This window comes from Arvicola amphibius, chromosome 6 (assembly GCF_903992535.2).
Source record: "Arvicola amphibius chromosome 6, mArvAmp1.2, whole genome shotgun sequence".
In the NCBI taxonomy this organism is placed as follows: domain Eukaryota; kingdom Metazoa; phylum Chordata; class Mammalia; order Rodentia; family Cricetidae; genus Arvicola; species Arvicola amphibius.
In genome coordinates, this window is record NC_052052.2 from 144325624 (window position 1) to 144348955 (window position 23332).

Below are 23332 nucleotides of genomic sequence, written 5' to 3' on the forward strand. Positions count from 1 at the left end.
ACACTGAAAACAGAGGCCCCGCCCCACAAAGCAGCAGGAAGACCCACACGCTCTATTGGTCAGGGACCTTGGTGTGTAAGTCAGGGAAAGAGTAGGCTGCTAAGAGAACTCTTAGGTCATAATTCAAAAGTTGCTAGAGGATCTAGACTGTTATCACATGGCCCCAGCAATCCAGTTCAACCCAGTCAGGACTTCTAAATAGCGTAGTATCTAAATATGAGGGGGCATCATTTGTATCCATGCTAGAAGCCAAGAATCAGCCTCTTCTAGGCTAACAACACATAGCATCTGGAGCTTCTCCACAGCCAACCCCAGGAACCACATTTAGGGGTCAGTGACCTCAGGTTAACTACTTGACTTTTGCCTGCCTGGGTTTGCTCATCAGCCAAATAGAAGACACAAAACCCATATTATAATGCGGTGGTGGGTTAGGGCTAAAGAGATGGCTCAGAGGTCAAGACATTGGCTGCAGGGCTGAATTCCTAGCAACCACATGGTGGCTCACAACTGCCCGTAATATCAACTCCAGGGGACCCTCTACCAGGGGCCCATCCAGGTCACATACACAGACACACACAGACACAGACACACACAGACACACACACACACACACACACTTACACCACCCTATTCCTTTCTCTGTTTTCCCACCATTTTCTGGGCTCTTGGGAAGAAAAGCTGCAGGGCCATCCCAACCTCCTGCAATCCCTTGTCATGAAGCACATCAAAGCTCCTCCTTCTCAGAGTCACAGTCAGGATGACGGGGAGGTGAACCCCCTAAGATGGGGAGACTCCCCAGTGTGTGCAGCCGTGTTGATCTTGCTTTCTTCACTTTCTGTGCCCGTGTGACGCTAAAGTGTGAAGCTGCAGGAACACGCTCCTGAACACGTTTCTGCCTGTCACGTTCTGTTCAGGACAAGACCTCAAATTACAGTTCATCAGCAGGAAGAGAGACCAGCTACATACTATTTTCTGTAGAACTTAGAATAATAATAGCAATTATGCTAATTAGAAAACAGCGCTGATGTAATGAGTATTTATTCGGTACAAACCACACACCAGGCATTGTTCTAAATACATGACGGCACTTACTCTTTGACAGTCTGAGGAAGCAGCTACAATTACTTTATTATTCAGCCTCCCCTTTTAAGACGAGAAAAATGAGGCAGAGTATCTAAGGCATTTGGCCATGATACACATATCTACTAAAGAGTGAATGCAGGATGAACCCTAGGCAGCCTGGCCCTTGAACAAACTTCTGGATATAAAACCTCTTCCCTGTCAGTTTGGAGAGAACTTTCTCCTGAGTGCCTTCTCATGGCATGAGCCAGTGGGATCCTGTAGACTGAGTTCTTCCTTCCCAAGTTCCTTCTTGTTTCTTTAGAAAACTCCAACCTGTCTCCTATCTTTCAGACTTTGCAAAGCAACACATACACACACACACACACACACACACCACACACACCCCACACATATGGAGACTCCAGGGTGGTATTTACTCAATAACTGTTAGATTCATCTACATCCTCATACATAAACACCATCACCTTTACAAAGGAATTTCAGGTAGGCTATTCTGCGATATGGTCTGTCCAATACCACTGTGGCTTGAAGTTTATCCAAGGTGCTCCCTGAATTAAATGGGGTTAGCTCCAGATAAAGCTATTCTCAGTCAGACACACTGAGTCAAGAATTCAGTTAACATACCCACCCTAACCAACATCCCAGCTTAGCAACCCAGCACACTGTTGAGTGTTGGATGTGTCTGTCCAGTGAGCTGTGGGTTGTCATCATGGATCTACTCAACCTGGAGGTACAGAGTCAGACTGTTGGCCCAGAAAACCTGGAAAATCCTAAGTTCAACCACTATTTGGGTTTGAAGGTGGTTGAACGTTTGATCCCCAGCTGGTGGGGCTGGGTGACCCTTTAGGAGGTGAACCTCGGATTTAGGAGGTGAACCTCGGGATTTACGGCTGTTTTCTGCCTCTCGTCCACGCTTCCTGATCCACTCACCCCATAGAGAGCCAGGTCCCACAGCCACAGCCAGGGGACAACTCCTGTCCCCATGCTTTCCGCCACGAAGGACTTTTCACTGTGAGCCCACATTTGCTGTTCCCGCCCTTCAGTCGCCTTAGTCAGTGACAATAAAAGTAACTGTTACTACAGCCACCCTGAGCTGGGGACCAGCTGTCCACGTGGTGATACACACAGGCATTGTACCACTTGGCAGGGGTGTGGCTGGGCTATACCACATGACTTGACTTCGATGCACGTCACGCACTGGAACAATGGCAGTCTCCCTCAGGCTAAGCCACTCTGCCTAAGAACCACTGGATCCTCATAAGGCAGTGAGTCCTCCAAACTCAAAGCAAACAGACTGAAGTCACCCACGTCGTTCCAGTCACCTTACTTGTTAATGTTGCTGCCTTCTTTCAGGCGCTCACCCGCAGCTCCGGTCTTCGACACTCTCTCGCTCCCTGCCAGGTCCACCAGGCTCACCTTACTGACTTTCTCCCCCGAGTTCTAAGGGCAGAGAACAAGAGAATCAGCTGACATGAAGGAGAACCGCATGAATATTGACGCATTTATCAACACTGTGATCCACAACACCATGAAGTACTCAGGCTATGAATCGTAGGTGTGTCACTCAGGAAATCACTTCCTAGAAAAGCCAATTTTAAGTCTTTTTACTTTGCATGTATGTATGGTACACCTGTGGTCCACCTCGCCGAGGCAGGATCTCCTTTGATAGCTGTAGTGGTCCAGGCTAGCTTCCGGGATTCTCCCATCTCTGCTCTCTCTGATTTCAATACAGGAGTGCTGAGATTACAAATGTGCACCGCCACGTAGGACTTGACGTGGGTTACGGGGATCCAAACTCTGTCCCCCATGTTTGTGTGGCTGGGGCTTTACCCACTAAGTCATCTCCTGAACCCCTAAGTCAAAAGTTAAAATGGTGCAGAAATCTAACGTTCTGTTCTGCAGCTGGGGAGAAAGGGTTCGAATACCCAGCACAGTTAGCAGAACCTCCAGGACAGTGGCAAGTTAGAGGTTTTATGCACCTTGGAGGAAACACACAGATGAAGCTCCTTTGCATTTTGGGTCAAATTCTACCTTTCTGAGGGTTTTAGATAGAATGTTGCAGTTTCTTTTGTAACATCCCACAGTAGCCATGAAATAAACTGATTGCTTTTAGGGAAATTTTAGTTAAGAAAAAACACATAGTTAAAAGTTGTACAGTGGCCGGCGGTGGTGGCGCAAGCCTTTAATTCCAGCACTCGGGAGGCAGAGGCAGGTGGATCTCTGTGAGTTCGAGACCAGCCTGGTTTACAAGAGCTAGTTCCAGGACAGGCTCCAAAGCCACAGAGAAACCCTGTCTCGAAAAAACAAAACAAAACAAAACAAAACAAAAAAAAAGTTGTACAGTGAAATCATCAGGCTAGTTAGGATGGTTACACACAAAATCTATTTTTTTTTTCCAGACGGAGTCTCAAGAAGTAGAGGATGGCCTTGAACTTCTGATCTTTCTGCTTCTAGGTTTTATGCAACGCTGGAGAATTGAACCCAGGGCTTCATGCACACGAGGCAAGCTCTCTACTAACTGAACTATATCCCCAGCCCTGAAAAATTCAATTAAAAAATGTCAGTGTAAAAGGAAAGCCTAACAACCTAGGTGATTTTAAGTGGCACAAATGGCAGGGCGCCAGCACACAGCTCTCAGTCTCTGGATCCAACCATGAACACTTCCCGTTTCCACTCTGAGCTCCCCAACCTCCAGAGGTTCCACCTTGTCTCTCACCCCAGACTGCAGGTCATACAGCGTCTGTGTGATGATGATGTTGAACACAGCATGGGAGCGGCTGCTCTCCTCATTCATGTTGGTTGCAGCTACCGTTCGAGACTTATTTCCCTCAGACATCAATGACTCAATGTCCTAAAGGCAAAGACCAAGAAAGCACTGTGAGGTAAGAAAGAGGTGCACCCGGCACCCAGGGGTGTGTTCAGTATGGTTCCATGCTTTGACCAAACTCTTCCACAGAAACAGGCCCAGCCTCTTTCCCACACAGCACGGCTTGAACCTCCTCCCCAACACAGAGCCTTCCTTTCTCTGCCTGAGGTCTCTTCTTGCCCTGTCAACATCCCATTCATACATTCCCAGAAGAGGGGACACTTTCTGAGCACTACACACGCTCAGGAACAGTAGCCAACTCATTTAATTCCAACTCTCCTGTGCCTGTCACCCTGGTGTGGCTGTCTGTCCCATTATCTGCCTCACTCTGCTGACAACTGTGGCTCTACAAAGAGCAGGGAACTGATGTGGGATACCTCTCTGTATGCTGTGAATGTTTTATCACCATTGGTTAATAAAGAAGCTGATTTGGCCAATTGCCTGTCAGTATAGAGCCAGGCAAGAAATCCAAACAAAGAAGGGGAAAAGAAGGCAGAGTCAGGGAGATGCCAGCAGCCACGGGAGAAGCAAGATGTGAGGTAACAAGCCACGAGCCTTGTGGTAAAATACAGAATAATAGAAACAGGTTGATTTAAGTTGTAAGAGCTAGTTAATAATAAACCTGAGCTAATAGGACAAACAGTTTGTAATTAATATTAATGCCTCAGAGGGGTTATTCAGGAATTGGCAGTCGGGAGAGAAGTTTCCAGTTGCAGGGAACTTTCTCTGGTATCTTTGTAACCTTATTCCTAGTACACCCCTGGAGGCCGTGGGCTCTTAGAAAACACTTGCTGAATGAGTGCTATGAAAGAAACTCCCCCCACACCACGATGCTGAAGCTCATGGAGGTCATCTGGGATTCCCTGTAACCAGATTCCTGGCCGTCAGGAATAAGTGACAAGACAACAGGGACTGAGCTCCATCACCGAGAGCCGGGAAAAGGTTTAGTCAAAGTGCTGTCTGGACACCTTGGAGCCAGGCTGTTAAATCTCAGTGCATTCAAAGTGATGAATACGTACAAATATAACTTGAAAAGTACAATGCTTTTGTTTAAATAGCTGGATGCTGAACCTTATCTTCATTTTAGCTTCACTAAGTCTCGGATGATAATGGGTCTCCTACATCTCTTATATATCAGAAGCAAATATAGAGGTTTGTTCATTTATTCCTTTTCTCATTCATGAGCATTCTTCAGAGAAAGAACTGGAAATCTGCGCCACAGGACTTCCAGGGTGATGACTACAGAAATAACAGCAGCACATTACGTCTGGGTATAAAAGCCAACGGCCAGAAAGGATCCAGAAACAGGCGCCAGGAGAATAAAGACTGTTAGAAATCAAAGCAAGGCCTGCACCTAGAAAGGGCTGAGTCACTACCACATACTGCACAGACTACCAGATTTGTTCAGAAGGATGCCACTGAGCACCTCGGGGAGAAGGCTCAACAGAGGCAAGAGGGAAACACTCAGCAAACTGAAATCACTGGATGTTTTGGCCTTACTGTGAGCCCTTCACAAGGAGGCAGCCAGAAGTGTGCCTGAAGGACATTTCCCTCTGGGTGTGCTGGTCTGTACGCCTGAGACTGCAAGGGCATCAGTTTGCCATTACATATCCCTATGGAAACAGCCTCAGCATCACCTATTCTGACTTACTGCCTTTCTTCTTTAATGACTTTTTTTTTTCCTTTTGATTTTTCGAGACTGGGTTTCTCTGTGTAACAGCCTGGCTGTCCTGGAACTAGCTCTGTGGACCAGGCTGTTCTCGAACTCACAGAGATCACTTGCCTCTGCCTCCCGAGTGCTGGGATTAAAGGTGTGTGCCACCACCGCCTGTCTTTAAGAACATTTAAAAAAGGACTCTTACCTCAAAGCTGGTGACAGCCAGCTGTGACAGACCATCTACATATGGCCCCAAAACCTTATGCTCTCGGACTTTAAGAGACTGCCTACTCCTGTCGGAGGAGGGAGAAGAATCAGAGTGAGTGAATCTTACACACTTGCAAGCTTTTTCTTAGCATTTGGAAATTCAGATTACAATTTCAAAGGTTTTTTTTTTTTTTTTTTTTGCGATTAGAAGGTATTCTAATAGGCACTTTACACGGACTAACAAAGCAGCATTCCACATGAGAATGTGTTCGACTCTGATTTCAAATACTGATACTATTTTAAAACGTCTGTTTTTCACCCCAAGAAAAGCCAGAGCAGCTAAACCTAGGCTGGGTTCCCCTGTGTGAGTAGACAGAGAAGCCTGGACATTCTTCATCAAGAACATCTCAAATTCTTTTTGATAACGTTTTTATTTATTCTCTTGAGAAGTTCAAACAATATATTTTGATCATATTCTTTCCTTCCACAACTCCTCCCATATCCTCCCTCCCTACCTAGTTTCATGGCTTTTTTCTTTCTTAAGATTAACATTTTTGAGAAAACACTGAACAATTATAAAATATTTTTAACTAATTTACTTTTTCAAGTTCCACTGATTTATGTTGGCTGCATGCTGGCAATTTTATAGAGAAAGTCAGGTAATAACACAGTTGTAGCTATTGTGTCCAGTATTTGAACTGGCTCTGCTGAAGACAATCTTGGGGACTGTAATTAATGTGTGGGCATGTGTGCACACACAGACATGTGCCTCTCTCTCTGTGTGTGTGTACGCACATGTGTGTGTGTGGGCATGTGTGCACACACACATGTACCTCTCTGTGTGTGTACGCACATGTGTGTGGGCATGTGTGCCTCTGTCTGTGTGTGCATGTTTATGTATGTGTGCCCCCCCCGTACCCCCGACCCTGTATCTGAGATGGTACACATATGAATGCCAGAGGGCAATGGGTTCTCCCCTTTTACCGTATGGGTCCTTGGGGACAAATTATGAAGTTGGGGCCAGGAGCAAGTCCCATGAGCCATCTCATTGCCCCTTTAGGGCTCCAGAGAATTTTAGATGGTTACCTCTGATTTGGGGCCCATTTGAGACGTTAATCTGACCGATGAGATTTAAAACTTAAAGCTATTAGATTCTTCCTGTACTGAATGTAGGTGCTATCCTTTTCATGACACAGGGAATTTAATCGCTTTTCAGAGAGTTAATGCTTGGCATCTCTCAGATGTGGGAAATCCTCGGTGCTTCTGAAAGTCTTGGCAACGTTTCTAAAGCATTTTCCAGCTCTCCCTTCTAATCTCACTATTGAGGATGAGAATTCAAGGTAACTATAGCAATTGTGCTGGACTCAGGGACCAACCAACTTGATCCTCAGGATAGCTACTGTCACATACACACCCCAGCAGTGGGTTCCTCCTTACCAACCATTCTGTAGTGTTACTCAACAGCAAGACGAAACCCAGCGTACTATCAAGGGGCCCTTATGCTGGTATCTGGAATTCCTGCATACTGTTGGTATTCTATTTAATGAAGCAGGCGCCTCCTTATCTTGTGCCTCACAGTCCTATCTGAAGATGAATCCTCTAGAAACCCCTGCACCTACGTGCCAGGAAGCCTGCGTATGAATGCTCAGAGCAGCACCATACTAAGGACACGAGACGCCACGCAAGTGATGAGAAAAGGGGCCAATCCATTTGATCATGCAACGGATATTAAACAATAGTCAAAACTGTCACATTATTGTCCCATATACAAAACATGAAATCACTGCATGGTGGTGTTGTTTACACAGTTAAAAATTCACCAAAATCATGGATAAATGCTGTGGAAGAGAGAAAGGTGGAAAATATAACTTGGGGAGCATTGCCTTGGGGAGCAGTAGGGAAAGGAGTAAGAGTCGAGGGGGACATGTAGGAAGATTAAGAATTACTGGTCGGGGTCCATTTTCTAAGACAATGATGCATAGGCAAAGGCTGATTTTGTTATTCTTTATGTCTCGCAAATGTCCTTTTATATAAGCAGCAGGTAAGTTTTTCAAGTAAACACAGCAAATCGATGACTGGAGACATTTTTTTTTCTTTTCTTTTTTTTTTTTTCTTTCTTTTTTTTTTTTTTTGAGACAGGGTTTCTCTGCAGCTTTTTTAGAGCCTGTCCTGGAACTAGCTCTTGTAGACCAGGCTGGCCTCGAACTCACAGAGATCCGCCTGCCTCTGCCTCTCCAGTGCTGGGATTAAAGGCGTGCGCCACCACCGCCCGGCGACTGGAGACATTTTCGATGTCTATAATATTATCACTAAGACTCTTGCTTTGATTTGAGGCTCTAGGAGTATAAAGGGGGCAGAAATGTTACATATTACACATCTGCTAAAACAACTAAAATGTATTTAATGGCGGGGAAAGTGGTCATGGAGTTACACAGGAAATTCAGGCTACTGGGCTGTTATTTATAAGATACTTGAGGATGTGAGCATATCCACACATGGCACAGATCTGAAACAGCAGGGAGATACACTAAGGTGTTAACTAAGGCTACTTTTGAGTGGTATGATTAAATGTCAGCTTCATTTCTTAGAGTTCATAAGATATATGTGCGCTTTCTATATTTTCCCAACTATCTGTAACTTTTAAATCAATGCAAACTTTTGCCTGGCAAAAATGAATTTATGAATCTAACTTACTTGATTTTTAACTCTTAAGTATTTTTGTTTCGGTTTGTTTGTTTGTTTAGATTTTTGAAAACAAGGTCTCTCTGTGTAGCCCTTGGCTGTCTTGAAACTTGCTCTGTAGACGGGGCTGGCTCCAAACTCAGAGATCTGCCTGCCTCTGCCTCCCCACTGCTGGGACTAAAGGTGTGTGTCACTAGGCCCAGCATTACTTAGCTTTTGAGAAATGTAGATGCCTGGGTTCCCCAGCGTCACCCAAATCATTTAGGATGGGGGTGGGAGTTCAAGTCAGTCAAGACCCCTAAAGAGCATCCTGCATGCTCCCCACACACAACCAAGGGAGGCGGGTGGCTGTAATCCTTCCCCCATTTTATTTCCACTTCAGAGCTGCTGTTTTCCATTATGACACAATTTTCTGTTGTTTCTTGGAGACAGTGTCTCATTACATTACTCTGGTCTGAAACTCACAATGCAGCCCAGGATAGCCTAAAACTGGCGGTCATCCTCCTGCTTCAGTCTTTCAGTGCTGGGTTATAAGCATGCATCACCTCACTCAACTCTATAATTCCTATTTATTTCATTGTATTTTTATTTTATGTGCATGGGTGTTTTACCCGAATGCATGTCTAGGCACCATGTGTGTGTAGTACCCACAGATGCCAGAAAAGGGCAACAGATCCCACGGGATCAGAACTGTAGATGATTGCCAGCAGCCTTGCAGGTGCTGGGACTTGAACCTGGGTCCTCTGGAAGAGCAGCCAGCGTTCTTAAGCACTGAACCATCCCCCCAGCTCCTATAACTTAGTTTTAATGAATTGCCCCTGGTGAGAAGAAATAACACCAGCAGTGAAGACATCTTCTCACATGGCGGGGCGGCGATGTGAGTAACTTTCCACGGCCGTCCAGGATAAGCTGCGTGTGACTGACAGTGGAAGCTCTGGGAAGTCCCTCATTCCCAGTCCATGAGCTGACATCAGAGCAGTGACCAACGACGCAAATATGTACACACCCTTGCGAGTTTAATTTTAAGATCATTTAACATTATTTCTTCCTATTTTCAAGCTTTACTTCAAACACCCACTTACCCCTTGGGGTCCAAGAGGTCCCGAACTTTCTCATTATAAATTTCCATATATGATACTTCGACTTTAAAGGTCTGTGACTCATTTTGCTCCAGAGAGATCCTTTTAAACAGAGCGCAGCAGAGCCTTGGGATAAGGCCTAGCTGCTCTGCATGGCCCATCATGGAGAAGGACTTTCCGGAGCCTGGAAAAGAGCAAGCAGAGAGATGGAAGGGCAGGAGGAAAAGCAAGTGGAACACTTCAGTAATACAAGGTGCTCTTGCCTGATAGCAAAAGCCCTACAGAAAAAATGGGGTAAGCTTGACCTCCAACCTGGACCACTGAACAAGTGTTACTCTTCTCTGCTTCACACTAGAACCTCCGGTCTATTTCCAGCAGGTTGGTATGGTCCATTATCTAATGAGTGTCTAGGAATGCAGTCACTACAATGTACCCTTGGAGAGCAAGCCTGGTAAAGTTCCACCTGTCTACTGGGTAGTATGGGAAGGGCCGTGTGTGTATGCATGTGTGCACAAGTGCCCAAGCATGTGGAGAGCACAGGGCAACTTCGGGTGTCATTCCCTTTGTGTCATCCTTGTTATTTAAGGCAAGGTCTCTCTCTGGCCCCAGAGCTTGCCAGGTGCATGAGACTGACTGGCCATGAAACTCAGGCCATGAAACTCAAGGAGTTTGCTTGCCTCTGCCTCTGCCTCTGCAGCACGGTATTATATGTGCATTCCGCCATGCCCAGCTTCTCTATATGGGTTCTGGTGATTAAAGTGAAGTCCATGTGCCCACATGGCAAGCCTTCTACAAGATGAGCGATTTTCTTAGTTCCGGATCAAGTTTTATTGCGCTACAACATTGCATACACAATAAAATCCCAGCTGTCCACTAAGCAACACAAACAGTATGTCACGGTTAGACCTGGCACATACTACATTATCTGCATTCTCTGTCTGGATTCTTGTAGCTAGAGTGTGATGACGCAGTAGGAGGAAGCGTTATTAAGAATTATTATTTATTTCCATTTTGAAAGAGCAATAGCTCAGAGTGTCAACAGCTGGGTCACAGCTGTATGTTGGATCTACCCGTGCTGACCAATTGCTAGACCTGCTTCAGTTTGGAATCCATCATCATTTCTGTGCCCATGTGGAAGTCCCAGGCATGGGGGATTCTAAAATTTTTATATTGATTCTATTAAAACTTTTATACCGAAAAACTGGGATTAGCTTTCCAGTTCAAATCCAGGTTAAAACTCTAATTTAGGAAAATGACACTTAATGGTTTGGAACTGGCTACACTCATTAACACTGAAATTAGGCAATTACCAGAACTGATGCATTTTCAAAAAGCAGAAAACTTTTGATCACATGAGTCAGTTCAGTACAAAACATCAGAAGTTTTCTGGGTTTCTCAAACTCCCCCTGCCTTTTAAATGTTAAGAAATTATGTTTAAGGTATGGCTGTAGCTCAGTGGAACACAATTCATGCTTGGGACACAGGAGGTCCTGGGTTCAATCCTCATACCATAAAGAGAGAGAGAGAGACAGAGAGAAAGAGAGAGAGAGAGACAGAGACAGACAGAGAGAGACAGAGAGAGAGACAGACAGAGAGACAGACAGAGAGACAGAGAGAGACAGAGACAGAGATACAGAGAGAGACACACAGAGAGAGACAGGCAGAGAGAGACAGAGACAGAGCTACAGAGAGAGACACACAGAGAGAGACAGACAGAGACAGAGACAGAGATACAGAGAGAGACACAGAGACAGACAGAGAGAGAGGGAGAGGGAGAAAGAGAGAGAGGAGAGAAAGAGAGACAGAGAGAGAGACTTATTTATTTATTGTTTTATTTAAGGGCTAGGGATTAAGTCCAGGATTCTGCACATTAGGCAAGCACTCGTCCACTGACCTACATCCTATCAAAGACTTGTTTCATATCATCGACTGCAATAAAAGCAACATCTTACCAGTCTGGCCATACGCAAAAATACAAGCATTGTATCCCTGAAAGGCTTTCTCAAGAATTCCTTCCCCGAGGCACTTGAAAACGACTTCTTGACCTAGAAAACAAGACAAACATTGGAGACTTATTAGTCTTGTGTGCATGTGTGGATACCTACATGAGCTGGAAGAGGGTATTTGACTCCCTGAAGCTAATGTATCTATCAAAGAGCAGCAAGCACTCTTAACTGCTGAGGCGTTTTTCTAGCTCCCAAACAGATATTTCAAAGTAAAATCAAAAAGGATGATTTGTGTTGAGATGTGTGGTTTCTTTAAAAAGATATCTATTTTTCTGTGTATGAGCATTTAGTTTGCATACATGTATGTATACCATATGTGCAGTGCCCTCAGAGGCCAGAAGAGGGCGATGGATCCCTGGAGATGAAGTTACAAACAGTTGTTGAGTCACCATCTGGGTTCTGGGAACTGAACCCAGGTCTTCTGCAAGAGCAGCCAGTGGTCTTAAGAGCTGAGTCATCTCTCCAGCTCTCTAACAGATGCATTAGTAACAACCTTCTCCCATCCCCTCCTCTCACAATTTAAAGGTATATGCAACGCTTACTACACAGTTATACGTAAGAGCCTAACAAATGCAGTGTTGTGCAGATGGGGTCCTGCTATGTTGCCCAGGTTGATCTCAAACTCACAAGTCCCAGTGACCCTTCTATCCAGTAGGCTCAGGAGCTGAGACTACACACATGAATAACGACACCTGGCTTGAAACATCAGTTTTGCTCCTAAACTACAGCTGGATAAACTACCTGGATAAAGTCATGGTTCCATACTGTTCCCTCTTTGACGTTTCTCTGGGGATTAAATCCTACTCCTTGTTAGCAAGCTGCATAAAAGCATTGTCAAATTCGATTTCCTCTTCTCCTTAGAGATTCTATCTAAATGTTACTAAATATGAACTGTCTGTCATGTCTCCCAAATTTGGATCCAGTTTCTAACTAGTAAGAGCCATGGCACTTCCTTACGTCTACTTCATCACTGTGCAAGGTGTGTCTGTACAGTCACCTGCTGCGAACTGCTCACCCATGGGTGGGTGGGAGGGGGTGATGGTAAATACTGATTGTCAGTGACTATGGCAGGATCTAGAATTCCCTTGACAGCAAGCCTTGGGGCATGCCTTTGAGAGATTATCTAGATGGAGTTAACTGTGGAGAGGACCTTAAATGTGGGCAGTAGCATCCCATGTGCTGGCACGCACCCTGGACTGAATGAAAAGGAGAGAGCGAGCTGAGCACAACCATCCATTGCTCTCTGCTTCCTGACTGCCAGCAAGATGTGGTCTGGGGCCTCAAGCTTCTGCTGCCAGGCTCTCCCTGTCATGATGATGGTCCTCTAGAATTGTGAGCTGAAGGAAACCTTCCTTCCCCAAACTGCTTTGACCAGGGTAACTAATATGTTCCCATCGGTAGATTTGCACATGAGGGCAAAGGCAAGTTCTCTCTCATTAATCCCTGCCGTAGCTCAGCTCCTGGGGTTTCGCCCACGAGCTACACCAAGGAGGAGTGGGACAGAGTGTAAGACAGCATGTGTATTAAACATTCACGATGCCATGTACCTTCCTCACACTGACTTACTCCATATTTCTGTCGTTTCTAGAACCTTCTCTCTCATAACATCTACAGGCACTAGTGGCTTTAGGTACTATTTCCAGGCCTGGGATGAGAGCACCCTGAGGCCAGAGATAATCATTTTTTTATCTTCATAATTCTAGTGTCTCATATAAAATGCTTAATAAATATTTCTTGAAGGAATGAGTCAGGTTGATTATTCTGTCCCTCAGTATATTTGAAAATCTCTTATTCAAAAACGACAAACTGAAAGCTATTAGTGGTTCATATTTCTCTTCTACTGAAGCTGGGCAGGATTTTAGCACTGCTTTACTGTCCTGTACATCAGGACTGCAGGACAAGGTTCCTCAAAGACTGTCAACCAGGGACAAAAGCTCACACTTCAACCATTGAGCCGCCAAAAAGTGAAATTCTAGCCACATCAAATCTTGCTGAGTTGCAGATTAGAAAGACATCATTTACAAACTGCACAGAGAGACTCATTACAAGGGTCCATTCTGAAGGAAGACCTGACAGCGGAAGGGAATAAGCCTTCACTGGGCCTCACTGGGTGCATCTAACTGAGCGACACCCCCTCCCCCAACACACACATGGCCCTGGATGTTCTGGCGGAATTGCTTGTCATGGTATAAACTGCAGTCAAGTTAAATACCCATTATCAGTATGGGAGTGGATGCCTTAAATGTACACACTTTAGAATGAAAAAGAATACATTTAAAAATAAAAAAATAAAATATTTATGTGTGTCAACAATTGTAATATCATAGAAGCTATATACAAGGTAAAGAGTTATATATATTGTAATGTATGAGACACCCACAGGGAGAAAGAGAAGGTGGGATGTTAAAGTTAGCAAAATGAATCAGAAAAAAATATTTCAAGTTTACACGGTCTTACTTCTCCATTTCTAACACCTACTTTTAGTATACAGCTTATTCAAAAATGTTGGTAGGGCACACAGATTTTAAAGCAAATAGAACTGCAACAGCCTTTGCTAAACACACAGTGTGTTGTGAAGTGTGCATGCACATACCACTCCCTCTAACAGCAAGGTGCTGTTGGCACAATAGTCTACGACACATTCTCGACACTGCTCCTGTAAGTCCCAGTCTGCTACAAGGCTCTTGGGCTCCTTCATATACACCAGAATCTCCTATTTTTTCAAAGGACCTTTCTTATTCTATGCGTGCTCTGGGCTCCATTGCAAAGGGCAGACCTTAGTCTGGGGCCGAGGCTAGCTTAGGGAGAATGCAGAGTAAGCTCAGCTGTGCTCAGGCTTGGTCAAACTGCCTGAGGTCCTCAGCCAAAGTCAAGCCCATTCCAAAGCATTCTCAGCCCAAGTGGCTGACTACAGCAACCCTGTTTGCTTTTCCATGCTGGTTAAGCACCCCCCACCCCACCCCACCCCAGGAAGGGGTAGGAGGCAGGTAGGACAGGAGGTGTAGCTACCTGGCCATTAATTCACAACTTCAATTCTTCTGACATGGGGGAAAAAACCAAGAATACTGTGTTGGGTCATCTTCTTCATTGTCAATTGACTGGACCAGCGCCCCCATACCTCCTGCCACCGTGATGGGATGTAGTCCCTCAAACTGCAAGGCAAAATAAATACTTTTCCCCTCTGGTGGCTTTCTGTCAGGTTTGTTCAAATGACAAGTAAAATAACGGACATAGTTATTATATAACTGTGTTATATAAAATATAAAATATTGTCATATAAAATAACAATCACCAATGTTCACTGGTTGGAAGCTAGATCCCCAGAGCAGAGTGTAGAGAGGGTCCTTGCAGACAGGTGAGTCAGCAGGGCTCGGTCTTCATGGATGGGGTCATGCTGTGATCACAGGAGTGAGTTTGTGAGCAAGCCAAGGATGATGGCCCTTTGTTGTGGAGATGTTATCACTGTGACTGATGCAATAAAAAGCTGAATGGCCAATAGCTCGGCAGGAGAGTGTAGGTGGGACTTCCGGGCAGAGAGAACTCTGGGAAGAACGGAGGCAGAGTTGCCAGCAGATGTGGAAGAAACAGGATGGGCAGTACAGATATAAGGTAATGAGACATGTGGGAGAAGATAGTTTAAAAAATATGGGTTAATTTAAGTTATAAGAACTAGTTAGGAACAAGCCTAAGTGAAGGCCAGGTTTCCATAACTAATAATAAGCCTCTTGTATTGTTATTTGTGGGCTGACGGTCCTGTTGCAAAAGTCCTACTGCAGCCTTTCTCACTGCCACACCCGGTGCCTGCTGCAGCAAGCAGAATGCGCTGCAGACATCTAAGTGGCAATAACTCTGTGTTTGTAAATTACTCAGATTCAGGGATTTCCTTATAGCAGCATAAAACAGACTGTGACAGAGTTTGAGCTGACTCAGAGGGTCCCTGAGAAGAGCATCTCAAAGTATTCAATAAACCAGCAATTTAAGTCTCTTCCAGGATCAGGTAGGGAGATGTAATATTTCTGAATTTTGCTCCTGACGTTGAATAGGCTGGATGTGGGCAGAGTAACTTTATGTGATTTCAAGAGCAAATAACATCTTTCCTTGACTGGAATAAAAATTAAAGCTAAAGACAACTAATTGGAAAAAACATCCAACAAATTAGGCTATGTATACTAAAATCCTATAAAAATAACCAGAGAATTCCCTGATATATGAGGTGCAAGAGCCATGGTGTTTGTTTTACTATTTATTCATTTATTGTTTTATGTCTTGGTGCAGGGTGGCCTTGAACTTCTGCTCTCACCCTCTACTCCCTCAAGAGCAAATCCAGGCACGTTGGCACCTGTCTGGAACCTGAGCGCTTGAGTGCTGGATGCAGACAGATGAGGAGTTCGGGGTCATCCTTGGCTACAAAACAAGTTTAAGGCCGAGGTGGGAAGCAGGAGACCCTGCCTCCAAAGCAATGACAGCAGTAGCAGCAACAATCAAAACAAATGAAAGACAGTGGAGTTAGTTTCGGCTATGTCCAAACTCTAGGAAATACTAGACAATACAGTATTTATCTTCTGAGAAGAAGGACGTGTGGTCATGCTTCACAGATTTCTATCAGGGGACCCTCACAGTACACACACAGAGCAGATATAATCACGATGACAGGTGACCGGGGTTTGAAAACCTGTCATCTAAGACCTCACTGCTGGTAACTGTAGCTGGATGGTCACCCATAGGCAGGAACCCGTGCTGTGGGTCACTGATAAGTGGTTGGTGAGTGGCCCTCACCCTTGGTCTCCTAGGTTATCCTGCAGCACTGATTGTTTATTGTCTGTCTGTCTGTCTGTCTGTCTGTCTGTCTGTCACTCTGGCTTCAACCTTCAGACTACGATGACAGGGCTATTGTACCCAGCCAAGTAAAGGCACATAGCAGGTGTTTGTATTTGCTGAAGTGTTCCTGGGTTGATACAGCTGCCCTCAGATTGTGTACTTCTAACTGAGGCTCCTTTCCTAATCACTGATAATTGAGTCATTGAAAGACTGTGTTTTAAGCTTAAAAAGAAATAATTGATTGTTTCCATCTACACTTCGGTCAAAGTATGACGATTTCAGTCAGTCCCAAAGGATGAGAGTTGGGAGTCGGCCTCTGGCAAACAAGCCAGACGGGTATGAAGAGATAGGTCAATAGAATATGTCTGCGTTGCACGAGTAATTTTTATCTAAAAATTTACAAATCAGGCTGGGGAGACGGCTCAGTGGGTAAAGGTGTTTGACTGAAGCACAAGCCTGGTGACCTGAGTTCAATCCCCGCAACCCATGCAAGGGTGGAGGCAGAAAAAGCAACTTCAGGAAATTGTCCTCTGGCTTCCAAATGTGCTTCGCAGCACATGTAAAGGCATGTATCATACACATGATCATAAATAAAAAATACACATTACTTCTTTACTGATGTTGTCTTTCCTAGGCATCATAACAATAAACATGCATGGAAAATATTACCTAGTCTCAGTTCCAGTAAGTATACTCACATTGTTTTAAAAGACAATTGAGTATTTTTTTTTAATGCTACCATGCTTGATGACAGAATGTAACCAAAGCTTTTCATATTTATATTTACTTATTTGTGTATAAAATGGATGTATATGTGGGGTCAACGGACAACTTGCAGGAGACTGTTATCTTCCCTACTATGTGAGTTCCAGGAATTGAACTCAGGTTCATTAGGCTTGGCAGCAAGCACCTTTACCTCCTAAGCCATCCCACCTGCCCCATTGTTTGTCATATTTAATAAAGTTTTATTCATAACTGGCAAATGAGAAATATTTGGAAAACAATATATTTATGTGTATATGCATATATAAACACATAACACAGATATTTTAGTGTGTTTCCGGAAAGAAATGCCTTTCCTCCTTTCTATCCTTAAATAACTATGTAAGACACAACTCAGGAAAGAGTCGATTAGAAAGAGCTACTGTGAGGCTTATGTGCTTTCCCAAACAACTAGGTTCCTAAAGAGAGTGGAATACATTTTATTACGACTTCATATCCCAAAGGAAACTTACTCTTTTTTAAGACAAGAACATAATGACTATTTCCCTCATCCACAACAGCCTTAAAGCCATTTTCTCTACTTTTTCTTCATGGTCCCTCTGGTTAAGTGCCACTGATAAGGTAAGGGGGATTGTTTCTCACATTTCAGAGGAAGTGATGGGAGGCAGGCAGAGGGCGTGGTGTGTGTGTGTGTGTATGTGTGTGTGTGTGGTTTGTGTACGCACACATACACATACCTGGGGAAGGCAAAAAGAAACCGAACATCATTATTTAGGTCAGAGCACACTAAGGTACAGTATCCAGTAAACTAGTCCCCTTCTTTATGACATTAGAAGGTTGCAGGGGGAAAGAACACAATATAATGAATAGCATCAATAAAACGGTGAATGGGACCAATTCCACGGACTTCTCATTATTTTTCCACCCTGGGGCTGTGCGAACACATGAACCCTGGGCTGCAGCTATGCTCAACCAATTCTTTTGTTCAGTAACCTTCAGGGAACCGCTATTACAGGAAGAATAGCTATGGAAGTGGCCAAGATCCAAACTGTTAACCACAAAGTCCTTCCTGTAGCTGTGGTCCAGCCCCTGTCCTCATCAACAGCAGACTCCGCAGGCTTCGCAGCGATGGCTTCACTTCGGTATGCCTTAGAACACAGGGCACCCCAAAGACGCACAAGACCCATGGTGACCCAGATGAATGAAGGCCTTTTTCGCCTTTGCAGTACTGGGGACTGAATGCAGGGTCTTACACATGCTTGGTAAATGCTCTACCACTCGGCTACATCCCCAGCTACGGGGCTTTTTAACTTTTTAGAAAATATTTTGTTTTGTTTACTCCCATTTTCTTTTAAACCTAAGAGTCTCTGTCAGCACAGGAAAAAATGAGTTACCCACTACTTTTTGAACCTTGACTCATTAAAAAAAAAAAAAAAAAAAAAAAAAAAAAAAAAAAAAAAAGAGCAGCTGTTTACGCTGCATGATGGGATCCAGGGAATTCAAACCCTGCCTGGGCAGCTCTCATAAAAGATGTAGTATCCCCACCCTGAATGTTTCCAAATTACAGTTTACAGTTTACACTCAAGCAGAATGGAGGGCTGTTTTTCTAGGAGAAAGTCTACAGGGAAATTCAGAAGTCCTGTGGGAAACAGGAGGTTCTATGGGTATTTGTTCCCAATCCAGACGGGCAGAGCAAAGCCACAACACTGTCAAACCCAAGCGGCCTGTGACTTCTTAGCAGAACCAGTGCCAGGGAGGAGGTGTCTCTGGAGATGTCAGCTTCACATGCCTGGCATGGTGAGTCCACAGGGCATGCCACGTCTGACCTCACTCTTAATAAGGACGACAGCGATGCCAAGTTCCTTCAGGGTTTATAATCGGACCTCCTATAACCCATGTGGACAAGTTATAAAACACGGGCATGCCCAGTGAAACCTGTAACACAATGTGAGAGCGGTAACAGGAGCCACTGTGTGGGATTTCTGCAAGCAGAGTCACGGTCTGAGTCACCCAACACTGAGTCACGTATATGATACAGATCTCTGAAAAGCCAACACCACTAGGTCTCCACATGTGGGCATCATCTGACCCCTTGGGAACAGCAGCAATGGCCTCCCAGTCACCGTGCAAGGATCCTGTCTTTACATAGCAGGGTCCTGACAGCAAAGAACTAAAGGAGAGAACTGGGAACAAAGGGAAGACAGCTTGGTCCTGGGTCTGCATCTGCCCACTGAATAGGACAGGACAGAACACGATGGGGTGGGGCCTAGAAAGGAGGAGAATGGAAAGAGAGGGTCTGACCCATGGTGTTTATAACCCACATTTAAAAAGGCAGACACACAGATACATCATAGTCAACAAAACTCTCAAGTGGGGCACAGCATACTTAACACATAAACAGAATCTCCTTCAACATGGAAGACCATCTAAGACCGGAACAACCATGCTATAGCTGAGATCTTTGTGTCCCCAAAGGCCCACAGGTTAAAGATTATGGTCCATGGCAGTACTAGTGGGAAATAGTCTTTAGGGTGTAAGAACCTAAAGGGGAGTCCTTGAGTTATCAGGGGGTGCTTCAAGAGGATTTGGAATCCCAGTTTGTCCCTTCTTACTTCTTGGCCTTGAAGTAAGAGGTTTCTTCCACCTTTCAGTTCTGTCTTTATACGTGGTCTTCCTCAGTTCCAAAGCATGAGGCCTCTAACGCCTGGGCCTCAGGTTCCCTCAAGGTTAGCTACGGAAGCTAACCAATACAAACACAACCCCAAATCGAATTCCTTTCACAAGCCCCTTCGTTTCTCCGTCTCTTTTCTCTTTGGAGCAGGAGTTGGGGGAGCTTGGCTATGTATTATAAGTGGCAATTCCTGGACCTCGTTCTTTACGAAGGTTCTTTCCCTTCTGCACAGGGCTGACAGCCACCGTCATTGTGATGACTCTGGACTTGGCAGGGGCCCAGTTCCAAATCAAGGCACCTGGATGGTGCAAGAACAGACAGGTCTTGCTTACATACCTCAAAGGGAGAAAAGGGCCTTATTTGGATAAGGTTGAAGCAAATTCCTTCCTCAGAGGCCTTTGGCGTGTGGACTTCAGCTCACAAAATTTCTCACATTCAAGAGACTTGAGGCCATATTTAAGCTAAATATGAAGCCAAACTACAGTTCAGATAAAGGAACAAAGACCTTAAGGCTCAAATTGGAGGTGCAACATTTAATTCTTAATCAACTTCAGAAATTTACCATGGACGGACCTGGTAAAGGTAACTCGAGAAACTGGGCCATGAGCTAAAAGTAAACCACAGGCCACTTTCCACGGTGGCTTCCAAGTGCTATCAGCATTGCCGTCTGGGGAAGTGTCACTAGTACTGAGCAGGGAGTGACTTACCCCGACAATGTTTCCAGTCTGGGGACACTGCTAGGGGTGGGCATGAACTGGGCTCTTTTTTTGCTGCTGGATAAAGTGGCTGACTCACAGGGGAGGGGGCAAGAAAACTCCTCCCTGGGCACCAGTGCCAAGGATGAGAAAAGAAAACAGAGTTGGCTCAACTGGGAAGCCTGACTCCGCACAAGCCGCTGCTGACAGAGATGTGTGGGTCGGCTTTGAAAGCATTTTACAAGAGCTCTCTCTAACAAGGTAGCAGACTCAGGCCTACGGTCACTTCTAGAATGCACAGCTCTGGTATTCACAGCTCTTGGAGGGGGGCATATTCAAACAAAGCTCGACCAAGCACATGGGCTCAGGACTTTGGACAACACTTGCCTGGAGGGAGGATGCAATTACTACTAGCTCTCCCGGCTAAGCTCCACACCAAGACTTAACAAAACCCCTCTAGGGCAGATAAGAAGTGTCCAGGACAGAAGTCGAATCCTCAAGTCATCACTAGTGTGCAGCGCTGGTTCTGACTCAGCCTACACTGGCCACCGCTTTCACCTCTGAAAGGCAGTTAGACCTTCCCGAACCGCGATCTCCTCATCTGCAAAAATGCTGACAGCGGTATTTCCTATCTAATTGTATGTTCTTGTTATTGCATCTCCTCCCGCACATAAAAGGCTCAGCACCAGGCCAGGAACGCAGCGTGTGGACTGTATTTTATAATCACAGTTACTGCTATCTGCCCCTCCAAATACAGCTAAGTTAAACAGTGTTCCTGGATGCCGGTAAATACTCTAAGGAATAGATGTGGTCAGAAAGGGGAGCATCAAATGGGGTGGGGTAGGATTAAAAAGGACATCTGGAGACGGGGCTGCACCTCAGTCAACACAGGGCATGCCTGGGTGTGTGCAAAGTCCTGGGTCCCAGCACCAGTACAGGCTACCCCTGCCGTGTCCTGGGTCCCAGCACCAGTACAGGCTACCCCTGCTGTGGGGGTGTGTGGTTATCATTCCACTTGATAGCACTTGGAGGTAAGAACGAGATGATTATAAGTTCAAGGTCATCCTCAGCTCCAAGATACACAAGACCCTGTCCCAAAATTAAAAAGGGAGCTGGGGGGGTGGGGTAGACATTAGATGTAAGAAAAAAACACAGGCATAATAAATATATATGCTCTATGTGTAAATATGCATATGTATCTACTTTTTAAAAGTTCATAAAGTTAACTCATTTGTTTATATTTGGGGCATCTTTACCAACTAAATGTTCCTGACTTGAACTGCATGTGTCTGTTCTTGGGATCCACAAACATCAATTACCTGATCCCCCCAGCCTCTACCAGTTGAGGTATGTTTTGTAAAGGTCAGTTGTATTGGCTTCCAAGCTGGTTTATATCTTTGTGATTATATACTTTAAGTAAAACAAACACAAGAGTTTCTGGGCCACTGAGATAGCTCAGCGGATAAAAGGTGCCTGCCGCCAAGCCTGACAACCTAAGACCCACGTGCTGGAAGGAGTGAGTTGATCTAGCAAGCTGTCCTCTGAAGTATTCTCCCTCTCTCCCTCTGTGTGTACACATGCGCACACAAACGTGTGTCTATCTCTGTCTCTCTCAATGACAAATACAATGAAAAATCAGAAAGAGTTGCTGATCTGAAGAAAACTTCAGAGGCTCAGGCACGACGTGACGAAGGCGAGCCACTAAGAGCGCGGCCATGTGCGTAAGACAATTTATAAAGCACTGTAAGAAAGAAATAAAACCTGGATAGAGCTTGTGCTCAGAGTTTTCATTTGGTCAGGGGCTTTCAGGACAGCAGATATCACGTCCAATACATGTCTACTCTAAGGACGCTTAAGCAGCCAATGATTAGTACTTCTGATGAGCACACAAAGAACTTCTGCAGCTTTACATAATGGCTAACAATTATCAGCAATTTTCTGGATGCACAGAATTTGCTGGGAGTCTAAATTCATCCTCTGATTCGTGATGGTGAAAGACTGTTATGACTGCCTGCCATTTGAGGCCATGAAGCCTGACTCCAGGAGCCTGTGCCTTCTCCAAGTAGTTACTAGGAGGATACTTCAGTGGTCAAATACTTAGGCCTAAATATGTTAAGACAAATTCATATTGCGCTATTCTGCTGACAGTTTGGTTCTAATTGGGCAAACACTGGTTTCTAGAATATTAATTTTTGGCGGACACCGTCGCTGTCATCTTACTATTCTTGCTTTCCTTAAGCAATGTGAAATTAATCATTCCGACCTCTGAGCCTGTCATGGGGGGTTATGTGCAGGCTGGATGGGCCCTCTGCAGCTCAGCCCTCGCCCTGAAGGTGCTCTTCTAGCCTCACACAGCAGAACAGAGTGAGGAGGCTGGGGGTTGGCTGGACATCTTTCCTTCCAGGTTGTGGAGAATCAACAAATGCCCAAGAACACATGGCTTCAGCAAATTTGAGCAACACGCCATATGGCAAGAGAGATTACATAATTTCTAGGCCAACGTGCAGAATCTCCCAGGCAAAGGAATGTTATCCACACCGACCCCCACATATACCACCACCAGACTGCTATTCTTTCTTTCCTTTAAAAAATATGTGTTTTTTTTTTTTTAAAAAAATATGTGTTATGTGTCTGTATGTGCCACATGTGTGCCGGTGCCTGCAGAAGCCAGAAGAGACATCAGATCCCTTGGGGTCACAGAGACTATGAGCCACCTGCAGGGGTGCTGGGAACCAAACTCATGTCTCCTGGAAGAGCAGAATATATTCTTAACCCCTGAGCCATCTCTCCAGCCCCCAGACTGCTTCTCATATCTGCAGTAAGATTTAAAGGTAAGCAGGCAGGA

At 45.0% G+C, this 23332-nt stretch overlaps 1 protein-coding gene across 3 annotated transcripts in view; it reads right to left on the reverse strand.

Moving 5' to 3' along the window:
• Nucleotides 1–23332, reverse strand: part of Kif13a (kinesin family member 13A) — a 181403-nt gene that overhangs the window by 66005 nt on the left and 92066 nt on the right. For all 3 annotated transcript variants that reach the window (XM_038333122.2, XM_038333120.1, XM_038333123.1), the window contains 5 exons: nucleotides 11527–11619; nucleotides 9578–9758; nucleotides 5812–5899; nucleotides 3800–3934; nucleotides 2411–2523 (listed from right to left, as the gene is read on the reverse strand). In XM_038333122.2, the coding sequence (XP_038189050.1) occupies nucleotides 2411–2523; nucleotides 3800–3934; nucleotides 5812–5899; nucleotides 9578–9758; nucleotides 11527–11619 (610 nt within the window). The remainder of the gene's footprint in view (nucleotides 1–2410; nucleotides 2524–3799; nucleotides 3935–5811; nucleotides 5900–9577; nucleotides 9759–11526; nucleotides 11620–23332) is intronic.